We start from the raw sequence: 13,299 nt of genomic DNA on the forward strand, positions 1-13,299 counted from the left end.
ACTGACCTGTGGGTCCTGCTGGCCACTAGCTTAGGGTGACCAGAAGTCCCCAACACCGCCGGATTAAAAATATCTCCCGCTTACACAGCATGGTTACTGTGTGCAGTCTATCATAGGAGCCCATCCAGGAGGCGGTACTTCGTATGACAGCGGCCGCCGGCTAAGTGGGAGATCCCTGCCCTGTGTAATCTGGCGGCACTCGCCCACCCCCCTTCCACCATGCACTGGTGGGGCTGCATTGGTGGGCACCAATGAGGCTGCATTGATGGGCACCGGTGAGGCTGCATTGATGGGCACCGGTGAGGCTGCATTGATGGGCACTGGTGAGGCTGCATAGATGGGCATTATATATATATATATATATATATATATATATATATATATATATATATTTATTTATTTTTTAGTTTTATGGTTGCCCCCCCTTCTTTTGTCCTTGTCCCCTCATATGCCCCCCCTAAATATGAAAGCTAGAGATGCCACTGCCTGTGGCCTCTGGTGTAAAGAGGAACTTTAAAGGGGTGCTCTGAGAACCCTAATTTACCTTAGTCACAGACAGAGATTGATGGTGAGCTCACTCACCTCTCATCCAGATGTATCTGAGGCTGCTGGACTTCAAATTTCCAGCCCACACTTTCCTTTTCTAAGGAGTGTGGGCAGACACAGAGGGGTAGGGCCGAGAGGAAGAGGTGCAGATCAAGCCCTCTCTCGTCTCCCATCTGTGTGGGGGAGGGGAAATTGTTAGTGCTGGCTTTGGGCAGCATGAAAAAGAGTGTAACAGACACTCTCAGCTTAGAAAACTACAGCCAGCAACCCTGCTGGAAAGCCATAGTCCAGTCTGAATAATGTGTCTGGGTTTCAGGCAGTCTGAAACCCGGACTCATGATTGCAAACCTGAAACTGTCCGGGTGAATCCCGGAAAGGTGGCAACCCTAGGCGCGGGTCAGATCGGCTTCCAAAAAGGTATGTAAGTTATGTATACTTATTTATTCTTTACAGGACTAGATAGATAGATAGTGTTAGATTGGTGGTGTTAATAGATGCAGGGATTTTAGTTTTTGCATGGACTTCCACTTTAATTCTCAAAATGGAACTGTTAAAAAAATTTGTTTTAAAGAGACGTTTCCCCTTTCTTGTTAAAAAAATAAATAAAATAAATAAAGAGACATTTCCCCCTCTAAAAAGTAAAAGTCAGCAGCTACAAATACTGTAAATGCTGACTTTTATTATTAGGGAACTTACCTGTCTAGCCATCCAGCGGTGTCTTCACCCAAGCCGATTCTGAAATCTGCTCTCAGGTGCTGGTGCCGCCATGTTGGCTAAGGGAAACCGGCAGTAAAGTCTTGTGGCTTCACAGCCAGTTTCCTACTGCACATGGGCGAATCGCGCTGCACTCTGTGAATGGGCCTTCTACGGGGGGACAAACTTCCATATCACTTCGGTGCCTAGATACGTGTTCCCCTCTCCCCCCTCAAAAGGTGCCAAGGGTGGCAGCAGAGGAGGGTGGATGAGGCTGACACAAGCTGAGATTTCCCTTTTGGGTGGAGCTCCGCTTTAATGTTTTTAGTGGAATAATGCTTTGCTTGCAAACAACATATTTGTTGTTACTTTTTTTTTTTTTGCAATATTACAATGGTACCAGTAATAACAAAAAGCAACAAGTGCCAACTTTATAAAACTTGTACCGTTCACCTATGCAGAAACTAATAGAACTACAAGTTCCAACAACCCTGTGTGGGCTTTCCTTTGGCAGGGAATGCTGGGAGATGTAGTTTCAGTCCAGCTGTATGGCTCGCTCACTCCCTGTTTCCGGGTGTCTGCACAATCATGTGATTGGGGGAGGCTGATAGGACAGATCGACCAGTGAGCTTCGCCCCTGCCCTGACGGACATCACATTGCTAAGCAATCAAAGCGGAAAAACCTGCCCTTCCCTCCTAGCCCCGCCTCTCAGCTTCACCGCCCTTCCTTCGTGATGACGTCGCGAAAGCCATCACCAATCACAGGCCTGTGTTGTATAATTGACGGCCCTGACAACCAATGGAGCATGCCGGGTGGCGGCCGTTGGGTTGAGTGGATGGCAGAGGAAGCTGAGCGGTAACGGGGGAGAGCTAAGTGCGGAGAGAGCGAGAAGCCACCATGGGGAACCGGGGCATGGAGGACCTCATTCCTCTCGTCAATAAGCTCCAGGACGCCTTCAGCTCTATAGGCCAGTCCTGCAACCTCGATCTGCCGCAGATAGCCGTGGTTGGGGGACAGAGCGCCGGGAAAAGCTCCGTGCTCGAGAACTTCGTAGGCCGGTAAGTTTTTTTTATTCTTCCCCCGGACTGAACCGCAACCCCCCGGGGTTGAGGTGTGGGGGGGCTGCCCGCTCTGCGCCGCACTTAGTCGCTTTTTGGTATTCACAGAAGGACTTTGCGCACTTTGCCCGGTTTTCTCCCTCAGGCTGTTCAATGAGTGACGTCACGGGGCTACGCTATTTCTGCTGACAGGCGCAGTGCGGCCCCCCCCCCCCCCTACACCCCGAGGTCTCCAGGGTGACGGGGAGACTGTGTGACACCAGGGGCTGAGGGCCTGTATATTCTATACACGGTGGGTGGGGCATTCATATCATGTACAATACACCTATAGTGTGTGCTAACAGGTGCCCTTTATATCACACTTCCCATATTGGAGCTGTTTAGATTTTATTTTATATCTTGTGACACCCCAAGGACTAAGCGATCGTCCTGTGTAGATCAATACCCGTGGCACATAGAATTTTATTTTTCTATCCCAGGACGCTGTGTTGATATTAGTGGCGTATTGGCGCAAGGCATGCCGTGTTATGTGGCGCAACCGCCGCTGCAGTACATAGACCCGAATGAAACGTCGGAGCTTTTGCACACAGGCGTACAGAGTTGGGCTCCCTTTTTTCACACGGGCGGCCCAAATAACTGGTTGATCTGCGCCTTGTTTTAAATTTTTTTTTTTTTTTAATTATTTTTGTACCGCCCACCAACAAAGCGATCGTAGTGCCGCTCAGATAAGTACCCGTTGCCATGGATACAATTGTTTGGATCATACTGTGGCAGTTTGAATCACGTAACCCCTCTGAATCTCCCCCCGAGATTGCTGTCATACATTTATTTATTTTTGCCAGAAAATTTAGAACCTCAAATATTAGATAATATACAGGGCCGGTTCACACTGCAGGCGCGGCGAGGCGTCTCCGACTTGCCTCGCCGCGACCTGCGGCGACCTCAGCGGCGACTTGCAGAGGACTTCTCTATAGAAGTCAATGCAAGTCGTCCAGAAGTAGTACAGGAACCTTTTTTCTGAGTCGGAGCGACTCGAGTCGCTCCTTTAAGAACGGTTCCATTGTACAGAACGGGGGCGACTTGCGGGAGCGAGGCGAGTCGTGTCGCCTCGCATCGCCCGCTGTGTGAACCGGCCCTTAATCTTCACACCCATTTTATTCTCTAGGGTCTCTGCTTAAATAATAATTTTTTTATATATATATATATATATATATATATATATATATTTATTATTATTATTATTATTATTATTATTATTATTATTATTATTATTATTATTATTATTATTATTATTATTATTATTATTATTAAGCCAGCAGCTACAAATACTGCAGCTGCTGACTTTTAAAATAAGGACACTTACCCGCCCAGCGCGCCCGCGATGTCGGAAGCCGATCTCTCGATCGTCTCTCGGGTGCTGCCGCCGCCATCTTGGGTATGAGAATCAGGAAGTGCAGCCTCTCGGCTTCATTTCCCGGTTCCCTACTGCGCATGCGCGAGTCGCGCTGCGCAATAAGGATGGTCCCCGCTGTCTCTGGGATCTGTGTGTTTCCCAGCAGGCAGCGGGGGACTTTCGGAAAGGGGCGTAGATTCTGCGGAAAGGGGTGTAGCTTCTGCAGAATCTACGCCGGGAGTGGGTGCCGATACCTGTACTGTACAGGTACCTGCACCCCCCTCCCCCCTGAAAGGTGCCAATTGTGGCGCCGGAGGGGGGGAGGATTCCAATGAGCGGAAGGTCCACTTTAGGGTGGACCTCCGCTTTAAGCAGAGACCCTAGAGAATAAAGTGGGTGTTAAGATAACATTTTCGAACATTTCAATTACAATACGAATTGGGTCACAATTTTATAAGCTATATTATTTTCTCTAAATTGACAAATTAAGAGAAAATAATATAGCTTATAAAATTGTGACCCAATTCGTATTGTAATTGAAATGTTATTTAAAAATGTCCTTTCCTTTTTCAATCTGCAGCCGCTGTAATTTTCTGATAATGCAATATGGCAACCTGGATGTGTGTTGTGTTTGGCTCACTGATTTTTCCCTGAACTGTGCAGATACAAGTCAGATTTCAGGCATCTCTTGCAACAAAAATGTCATCCTTTTTTGGTGAGATCCTCCCAATAGGAGTAAGTCTAATGCCCTGTACATACGGTGGGACTTTCCGATGGAAAAAAAAGCGATCGGATTGTGTTGATGGAAAATCTGACCGTATGTGGTTTGTCCATTGGACTTTTTTTCCGTCGGAATTTCCAACACACAAAGTTTGAGAGCAGGATCTAAAATTTTCGGACAACAAAATCCGATCGTTTAAGTTTTGATCGTGTGTAGACTATTCCGCTGGACAGAGGGTCACGCATGTTCAGAGACGAAGGCTATTGGCTACTGCCCTCTTTCTAGTCCCACTGTATGTGTTCTGAACAATCGGATTTTCCGACCACTTTGTGCGGCTGTGTGTATGCAAGACAAGTTTGGGGCAAAATCCATCGGGGGGAGGAATCTGACGGATTTTGTCAGAATGTCCGACCGTGTGTACGGGGCATTAGGGCTCTTTGACACATGCAGACTGTTCAGGTCCACCTGTGAGTTTTTCTATAGAGGTGAGTGTACCTCTATGGAGTGACGGGTCTCAGTGGTGACCTCCGCTATTCAGGCAGATGGTGACCCTGTTTTCCATCCGCCTGGCGGATCAGATGAAAATTGACAGACGGCTCCATATTCATCCAATTCCCCCATAGAGGAGAGCGGGGCTCTGACAGGTCAGTCTCTGCACAGTGAGCAGAGACTGACCCTGTTGTCTACCAGCTCAGTGGGGATCAACGGAGCGATCCCCGCTGAGCAAGCGGAGTCCATGAAAAGCGGACAGCCATGTATGAAAGCACTCTAAGGCTGCATTCACACCTGAGCGTTTCAAAGTTGCGTGTTTTTTTTTTTTTTATTTATTTATTTTTTTTTTGCCGCGCCTTTGTTCAGGTCACCAATGTAAAAGGCAGAAAAAAAACAGCTGCAATCTGCCCCAAAGAAGCTCATTTTCCATTTTGTGTGTGTGTTTTTTTTTTTTTTTTTTTTTGTGTTGTAGTGCCCCAGCGTGAAAGGGGCCCTTTCACACTGGGGCACTTTGTGGGCACTACAGCACTAAAAATAGAGCCTGCAAAGCACCCTGAAACAGCCGCTGCTGTCTCTCCAGTGCGACAGGGGCTTTCCGAGGGCTTTCACTTTGGAGCGGTGCACTTGCAGGACAGTCAAAAAATTCCTGCAAGCCGCATCTTTGGAGCAGTGTATTTACCGCTCCTAAAGCGCCCCTTCCCATAGAAAACAATAGGGCAGCGCTGCAAACCTGCCAGCGGCACTTTACCGCCAGCGCCTGCAACACCCTAGTGTTTTGTTTCAGGTGACAAAATGTTCAGATGTTAACAGGTGCCATTGAAATTAATGGGATTTTGCTTGTTGGGCGTTTTACGAGCTGAAAACGCTCAGATGTGAATGCAGGCCCAGCAGTTTTCCTCATTGGTGCTCTGCAGCTGCTACAGCTACCTTTTTATCGATAGGGTAGAGAAAAAAAGTGGAGTTACACTTTAAAGCGGGAGTCCACCGGGACTTATTTTTTATTTTTTTTTTATTTTATTTTTTTTTAAAAGCCAGCAGCTACAAATACTGCAGCTGCTGACTTTTAAAATAGTGACACTTACCTGTCCAGCGCGCCCGCGATGTCGGCACCCGAAGCCGATCTCTAGATCGACACTCGAGTGCTGCCGCCGCCATCTTGGGTATGGGAATTAGGAAATGGAGCCTTTCGGCTTCATTTCCCGGTTCCCTACTGCGCATGCGCGAGCCGCGCTGCGCAATGAGGACGGTCCCCGCTGCCTCTGGGATCTGTGTGTTTCCCAGCAGGCAGCGGGGCACTTGCGGGAAGGGGCGGGCACTTGCGGAAAGGGGCGTAAGTTACGCCCCTTTCCGCAGAGAGCTATCCCGGAAGTGGGTGCAGTTACCTGGATTATCCAGGTAACTGCACCCCCCTCCCCCCTGAAAGGTGCCGATTGTGGCACCGGAGGGGGGGAGGGTTCCGATGAGCGGAAGGTCCACTTTAGGGTGGACCTCCGCTTTAACCATTGAAACCACACAGCAACTTAATCGCTCCCTAGTTATCTCTCACCTTGACTATTGTAACTCCCTCCTCATTGGACTACCTCTCCATAGGCAATCTCCTCCTCAGTCTGTCATGAATGCTGCTGCCAGTCAAATCTACCTTACCAACCACTTGGTGTCTGCCACCCCTCTCTGCCAATCCCTACACTGGCTTCCAATTGTTCAACGAATACAATTCAAAATATTATCAACATATAAAAGCCGTCCACGCCTCATCACCAATCTTGTCTCCAAATATCTCCCAAAATGTTCTCCTGCTCCCTTGTCTCCTCCTATGCTTACCTCCAAGACTTCTCAGAGCCTCCCCCATCCTCTGGAGCTCCCTACTCCAATCTGTCTGGCTATCTCCTACTCTGGTCTCCCACAGAGCATGCAAATGCTATTTATATTAGAAAATCAAAATCTTTTCTCATCGGCTGTATATAGCAATCTTGTAGGAGGAGTTTTCTGACTGTCCTGAGACTGCAACCTGCTGTCTGGAAAGTGCTGATTGGCCCTATGCTGATCATGTGCACTCTCCGAGGGGGGGAAAAAAAAAACTCCCTAGCAATAAAGAGCATGTGCAGCCTGACTCCATAGACTCTGTTATCAGGAAATTTATTGGACAGTGGAAAATGGGGGAGAATTGGAGAAGACAAAACAGTCTTTTTACATGCAGAGGATTAACCCCTTGGGTTCTACAGTGAGCATACTAAGCATGCTTTAGTGCATATACAGACTGATTTTTCAGCTAACAACTGAATCATCTACTTATCCCATCAGTTCATCTCTCACAGAGTATGTATATATTATTTATATTGCGAGTCACTGGCTCCCCCTCTGTACGTTTGCACCCCCTAGTGTGGGATCATGTCTTCATTAGCAACCCCCACGCATTTAGTAATCACTCCCAGGAAACGCATTTAACCGTTTGATTGCCCCCCCCCCCCCCCCCTGACTTTGTGTCCGATTTGTATGTTGTAGTCCTGCTAAAAAAAATCTTTGATTGCCCCCATTACTAGTAGAAAAATAAATAGCAATATCACCTAGTTTGTAGATGCGATTTGGTTTTGCGCAAACCAATCATCATACCCTTATTGGGGGTTTTTGTTGACAAAAATATGTAGCAGAATACATATGGACCTAAATTGAAGACCCCCCCCCCCCCCCCTTTTTTTTTTTTTTTTTTTTATTTGCAGAAAGTAAAAATTTATTTTCAAAATTGTCGCGTTTTTTTTGTTTATAGTGCAAAAATAAACCAGAGGTGATCAAATGTCACCAAAAGAAATCTTTGTGTGGAATAAAGACATACGTTTTACTTGGGTACAGCATCGCACGACCGCACAATTGTCAAAGTAACGCAATGCTATGTCGCAAAAAAGTCCTGTTCATTAAGACCCAATTTATTATTATTATTATTATTATTATTATTTTTTTTTTTTATAAAGGTTTGGCGGCCAATCAGTCGATGCATCCCTAGTAATTATCTTTTTGCTCCACCAGCCCCTCCCTAATTGTAAACTCCCAGGATCGGGGCCCTCTTGTATTGAATTGTTGTATTGTCTCCCTTTATATTGTAAAGAGCTGCGCAAACTGATGCCACTATATAAATCCTGTATAATTGCACAGCATTTTTCCAAATGCTAATTTTTGGGAGAAGATTACTTTTATTTTTTTAATTTTTTTTAATTTTTTGTGCACACAGTCGCAATATAATACCTAACTTTATTTTTTATTTTTTTGGTAAAGTATAAAAGATTTTATGCCGACTAAATGGATACTAAACATGTCGTGCTTCAAAATCGCTCATGCTTGTGGAACAGCAACAAACTATATGGTGCGGAGAAATGTGTCCCTATACATGCACCTGTAAACACAAGTTTTTACATATGTATAGCGTATTCTATAAGGCAGGAAGGCTCCATTCACAATTGTGCGACTTTACACAAAGTCACATGACAAGTCGCAGCCTATGTATTTCTATTGCAAGGCCTTCAAATTTATGCAATTTAAAAGAGGTAGTAAACTCTTGTTAAATAACTTTTCCCCTTGCAAGGTAAATGCATAATGTGCTAGTATGCAGTGCATACTAGCACATTATGAAAAATTTTACCTTGAAATTAAGCCGTCCAGCAGCTTGCTGTCATCACTGCGGAGGCTTCCATCTTCAACCAGTTTTCCTTATGGGTTGCGGCCGCTTGAATGGCCAAACTGCGATGACATCACTCCCGCATGCACGCGAGCGCCACGGCACACAGCTCTGAAGCAACAGCAGGGGGTATGCTGTGTGATGTCACCGGCTGCTACTTGATGGAATATAATTTTACTTACAGGTAAGCTATATTATACAGGATTTATATAGCGCCAACAGTTTACGCAGCGCTTTACAACTTGAGGGTAGACAGTACAAATTAATTCAGTAGAAATCGGAGCGCCCTGCTACTCAGAGCTTACAATCTAAGAATATAAGCTTACTATCACTTTAACAAGGTTTCTGCACTACTTTTGATCTGACTTGAGTGACGTAGACTGCAATGTAAAAACTTGAAAGTTGCATCTTAAAGAGGCGCTCCAGTCCCAGCCGCCTCACCCCCAAAAGAGTCAGCAGGTACAAATACTGTAGCTGCTGACTTCTCTCTTTTTTTTTTTTTTTTTTTTTTTTTTTTAATATAAGGAAAGTTGCATGTCCAGGAATCCGGCTAAGTCTGCACCTGAGCCTATTCTTCAATCGGCTTTGGGTGCAGGCTCTTCACCAAGGTAAACGGGTAGTGAAGCCTTTAGGCTACACAGCTGGTTTTCTACTGCGCATGTGCAAGTCGCTTGGCACTTTTTGAATGGTCCCAGGGTATTTTGGGACCTGTATCCCAGAAGGCAATGGGGGGGAAGGAGGGGCCAGACATGCTTGTAGATTTGTAGATTGCCGCAGCAATCTTGTCTGGAAGTGGTTACCTGTCAACCTGCGGAGGGGAGGAGGGTGTGAACAAGCCGAGCTTCCCCTTTTGGGTGGAGCTCTGCTTTAATGTTATCGACGAGACAGTTGTTCAACAGCCAAAGTTGCAATGGAAATTGCATTACTTTGGAGTCCAACTAGTGTGACTGGAGCCTGAGTGTATTGGGGTGTCTGAGTGAACCTCCCAGGTGGTATACATCTACATATATAGACAAGTGGTAAATGCTCCAAATATTTGGTGCGATTTCACAGCAGCTTGCATGCTAAAGTCTGTGCCCTGGTGCTCATTGTGTAGAGGAGGTGCAATTCCTTGTTACAGTGCATCACAATGTTAGCAAACATCACAAAATTAGGACCCCTGTGTAATAATATAGGTGTGTGAACAGACTAAAACCGCCCGGGTTCCCCAGCTGCTGTCTAGTTTTGCCTATAGACATGCATTATAGATTATTCCATTCATGGCTATAGTGCAATAAGGGCCGGTACTTGCATTTACTTCTTCACACATAGGACATATTTCTCCGAACGCAATTTGTGTTCGTTAAAAAAAAAAAAAAACACAAGTAGGGCCACATATAACGTATTCTCTAATACATGTCTATGGGCAGCTGGGACTCCAGGACACTGCAAATACAAGTGCATTTTATGCTGTACACCGCCTTATATGCCCGCCTGAAAGGGGCCTCTTTATGTGACTTTCTTGTAGCAGTGTGAGGTGTTCCACATTCGTTCCCTGCTTTGATCTGATTCTGGCAATAAATTCAGTGATTGAACATGTTTTTCATCTTGCTGGTATAACGCCGTTCTGGGGTGAAAACCTTTTCCTTCTGTAGTGTCTCTCTGGCATGTATGATATCGGGGAGGACGAGATAATGCAGAAACTGGGTGTGTTGTTGGTGTACTGGAAATCGATGGAGCCCGCCAGTCACTACAACTCCGGTCTGCGTTCTTATATGATGCTTCATTGAACATCGCTGACAATATTCTGAAAATGCTGCGTGTGCTTTTATTTATTCTCCCTATATGGTTCTCTGAAGCTGAAAGGCTTGATTGACCAAGTCTTACATTTAGAAATGCAATGATGCTGTGAGTTATGACTGTGCAATTGTGTACTGGGAAGTGTGCTAAAGGGAACCTGGCCTAGAAGAATAAACGAGTTGTAAAGTCGTGTGTGTGTGTGTGTATTTTATTTTTTATGTTTTTCACCTTTTTTAAAGTGATTGTAAAGTCTTAACCTGTATCTGCAGTTGGTTTTGAATAGAGCAGCCCGGATCCTCCTTGGGCACTTTCTGTACTTCAGCTGCCCACCAGAAGCCCACCTTTTATTTTATTTTTTATTTATTTTTTCTTGCCTGAACCCAATCATTCCAGCGACAAGCCCTCAGGTCCTCATTCGACAGATTGACAATCAAATCCAGTGACACGGGTGGGGCCAAGTCCTGCTTCCTGTGTCAATGGACGCACCAGCATGTGTGCCCCCATGGAAATTGTCTCTCTGTGGGGGCACTTGTGGAAGAGAAGGAGCCAGGAGCGCCCCCGGAAGACCTTTGTGCAAAGAAAGTAAGTATAACATGTTGGTGGTGAGATCTATTATAATTTTTATAATATAGAAATAATACCTTTTTTTTTTTTTTTTTTTTTTTTTTTTTTTAGCACCCACTTCCTCCCCTGGCGCCAGAAGGAAGATCACCCCCCCCCCCCCCCTCCAATCTTCTGGGACATGTCACAGGTCCCATAAGGGTGCCTGCATTTTTTTTTTTTTCTCTGTTTGTTTCTGATCGTACGCAGTCTCTCTATATAACTTTTTGCCTATGAAAACCATACACACTAAACGAGAATCATTTGTTCTGTTCACATACAATAGAAATTTGTGTGTCTGTCCCTTTGGAAACTTTTGTTTGCAAAGTGTGAATCGGTGGAAATTTGTGTACACACTATGTGAAAATTGAAAGATTGAGCCTTTTTTGTATGGAATTTTTCTTCCAATTTATGTTCCTGGTATTTCTCCTCCATTATCTGTAGAGTGGGTGTGTCTTTGTCCACATGTATAATTGCAGGATTGTGTAGTACAGGTATAACTTCTCTAATGGAGTCTGACACACCTGATGAATACACAGATAACACCAGGAATGTGGCATTTTTATTTAAACCCTGACTCGCACTTTTATAGATTGGTATTGAGATCTGGGGATTCCTTCTACATCACATGATTATGTGTAATGCTTTACATTGATAAGTAGGAATGTTATGACTGTCTCCCTCCCCTTTATTACATTTTGTATGTATGAGCATCAGCAGCATAAGAAAATGAGCCGTTTGGATAAAAACTAGAAGAACGGAAAGCGTCTGTCTATAACAATCGGCCAGAAGTGACATCACAGTTCATCTTTATCAGTATTCTTAGTGAATGGCTGGGCTGTTCAGCCTTCAGAATGTGTCTACTGGAAAAAGGTGACAGCTCAAGTAAACTGTTCACACTGGTATGACTGTGGATCCTACTGTGCCCTGCGACTTGAAGTCTGACTTCAATGAACGGGGATCCGACTTTGATCCTAACAATGCGGGCACTCTGTGTCTCGTATGAATCTTTAGGGGGAGGAACTCCACGCCAAATTTGGGACAAAACCGGCATGGTTGTGCATACCCCCCCTCCCCCCCCCAAAAAAATCCCCATACCAGACCCTTATCCGATCACGCAGCCTGGCAGGTCAGGAAAGGGGGTGGGGACGAGTGCCCCCCCCTCTTCTGAACCGTACCAGGCCGTATGTCCTTAACATGGAGGGGGGGGGGGCAGGCTTGGGGAAGGCCTTGCGATAAGCTTGCCACCCGCAGACCCTGACAACCAATGGCCAGGGTTGTCAGAAAGAGGCCCTTGTCCTTATCAACATGTGGACAAGGTGCTTTGGGGCGAGAGGTGCAAAGTCTGCCTGCCCCAAAGCACCTACCCCACCCCCTTGCCTGACCTGCCAGGCTGTGTGGTCGGATAAGGGTCTGGTATGTATGTGGGGGGTGGCTGGGATCCCTCACGCCATTAAGGTTAAGCTTAAAATTCATACCAACCAAGGGGCCTGGTATGCTCTTGGAGGGGAACCCATGCCGGGTGTTTTTATTTATTTTTATTTTTTATCGGGTCCATTTTGGGCGATTTCTGTTATGATTTAAAAAGGATCCAAAAAAAGTGATGATAAATGGCTTTAACCTCTCAGCTTGTACTTCACCTATTACCCAAAAATTCACTAGGCAGTATTGTTGAGCCAGTAAATGTGCTTTGGTTGATGGTGAAGACAATGTAAATTTAATGTAACACGTTTCCCAGTGTTTTTTGTCAGACTCAAAGTACTCTGCTGTTGTGACACAACTGCCCCCCCCTCCCCCAACCGCTTCAGGTTTACCAAACTATGTATAAAATTTCCTTCTTGGAGGATAGGTTCACATTTTGGGAACATGTTACTCCCGGTTTTAGGGTGGCACATGTAATATTTCCAAAGCTGCAACTGCTGTACGATCATCTTTTGGTCCATATTGATCTGATGATTGGATCTTTGTGATATGGTGCATTATCCTGCTGGAGCCATCAGAAGATGAGTACATTCTAGTCATAAAGGGATGGACATGGTCACCAACAATACTCGGGTAGGCTGTGGCATTTAAATGGTATTCCCCCCCCCCCCCCCCCCCCCCCACACACACAATTGCACCACCACCAGCCTGATCCGTTTATAAAAGGCAGGGTGGATCCATGCTCTTATGTTACACCAATTTCTAATCCTACCATCTGAATGTTTCAGCTGAAATTAAGACTTGTCACACCAGGCAATGTTTTTCCAATATTCTGTTGTCCCATTTTGGTGAGCTTGTGCGAATTGTAGCCTCGGTTAACTGTTCTAGGCTAACAGGAGTGGCACTCATTGTGGTCATCTGCTGCTG

General features: G+C 45.6%; 1 protein-coding gene across 3 annotated transcripts in view; it reads left to right on the forward strand.

The window, feature by feature from the left end:
• The first annotated feature begins 2,028 nt into the window (after nt 1–2,028).
• Nucleotides 2,029–13,299, forward strand: part of DNM2 (dynamin 2) — a 176,333-nt gene continuing 165,062 nt past the window's right edge. For 2 of the 3 annotated variants that reach the window (XM_077470273.1, XM_077470272.1), the window contains exon 1: nt 2,030–2,298. In XM_077470273.1, the coding sequence (XP_077326399.1) occupies nt 2,138–2,298 (161 nt within the window). In that variant the 5' untranslated portion in view covers nt 2,030–2,137. Of the gene's footprint in view, nt 2,299–13,299 lie in introns of all 3 variants that reach the window. The other variant, XM_077470271.1, reaches the window with a different exon arrangement.

This window comes from Lithobates pipiens, unplaced genomic scaffold (assembly GCF_037356315.1).
Source record: "Lithobates pipiens isolate NorthernLeopardFrog02 unplaced genomic scaffold, aLitPip1_a1.2 Scaffold_8, whole genome shotgun sequence".
Lineage (NCBI taxonomy): Eukaryota > Metazoa > Chordata > Amphibia > Anura > Ranidae > Lithobates > Lithobates pipiens.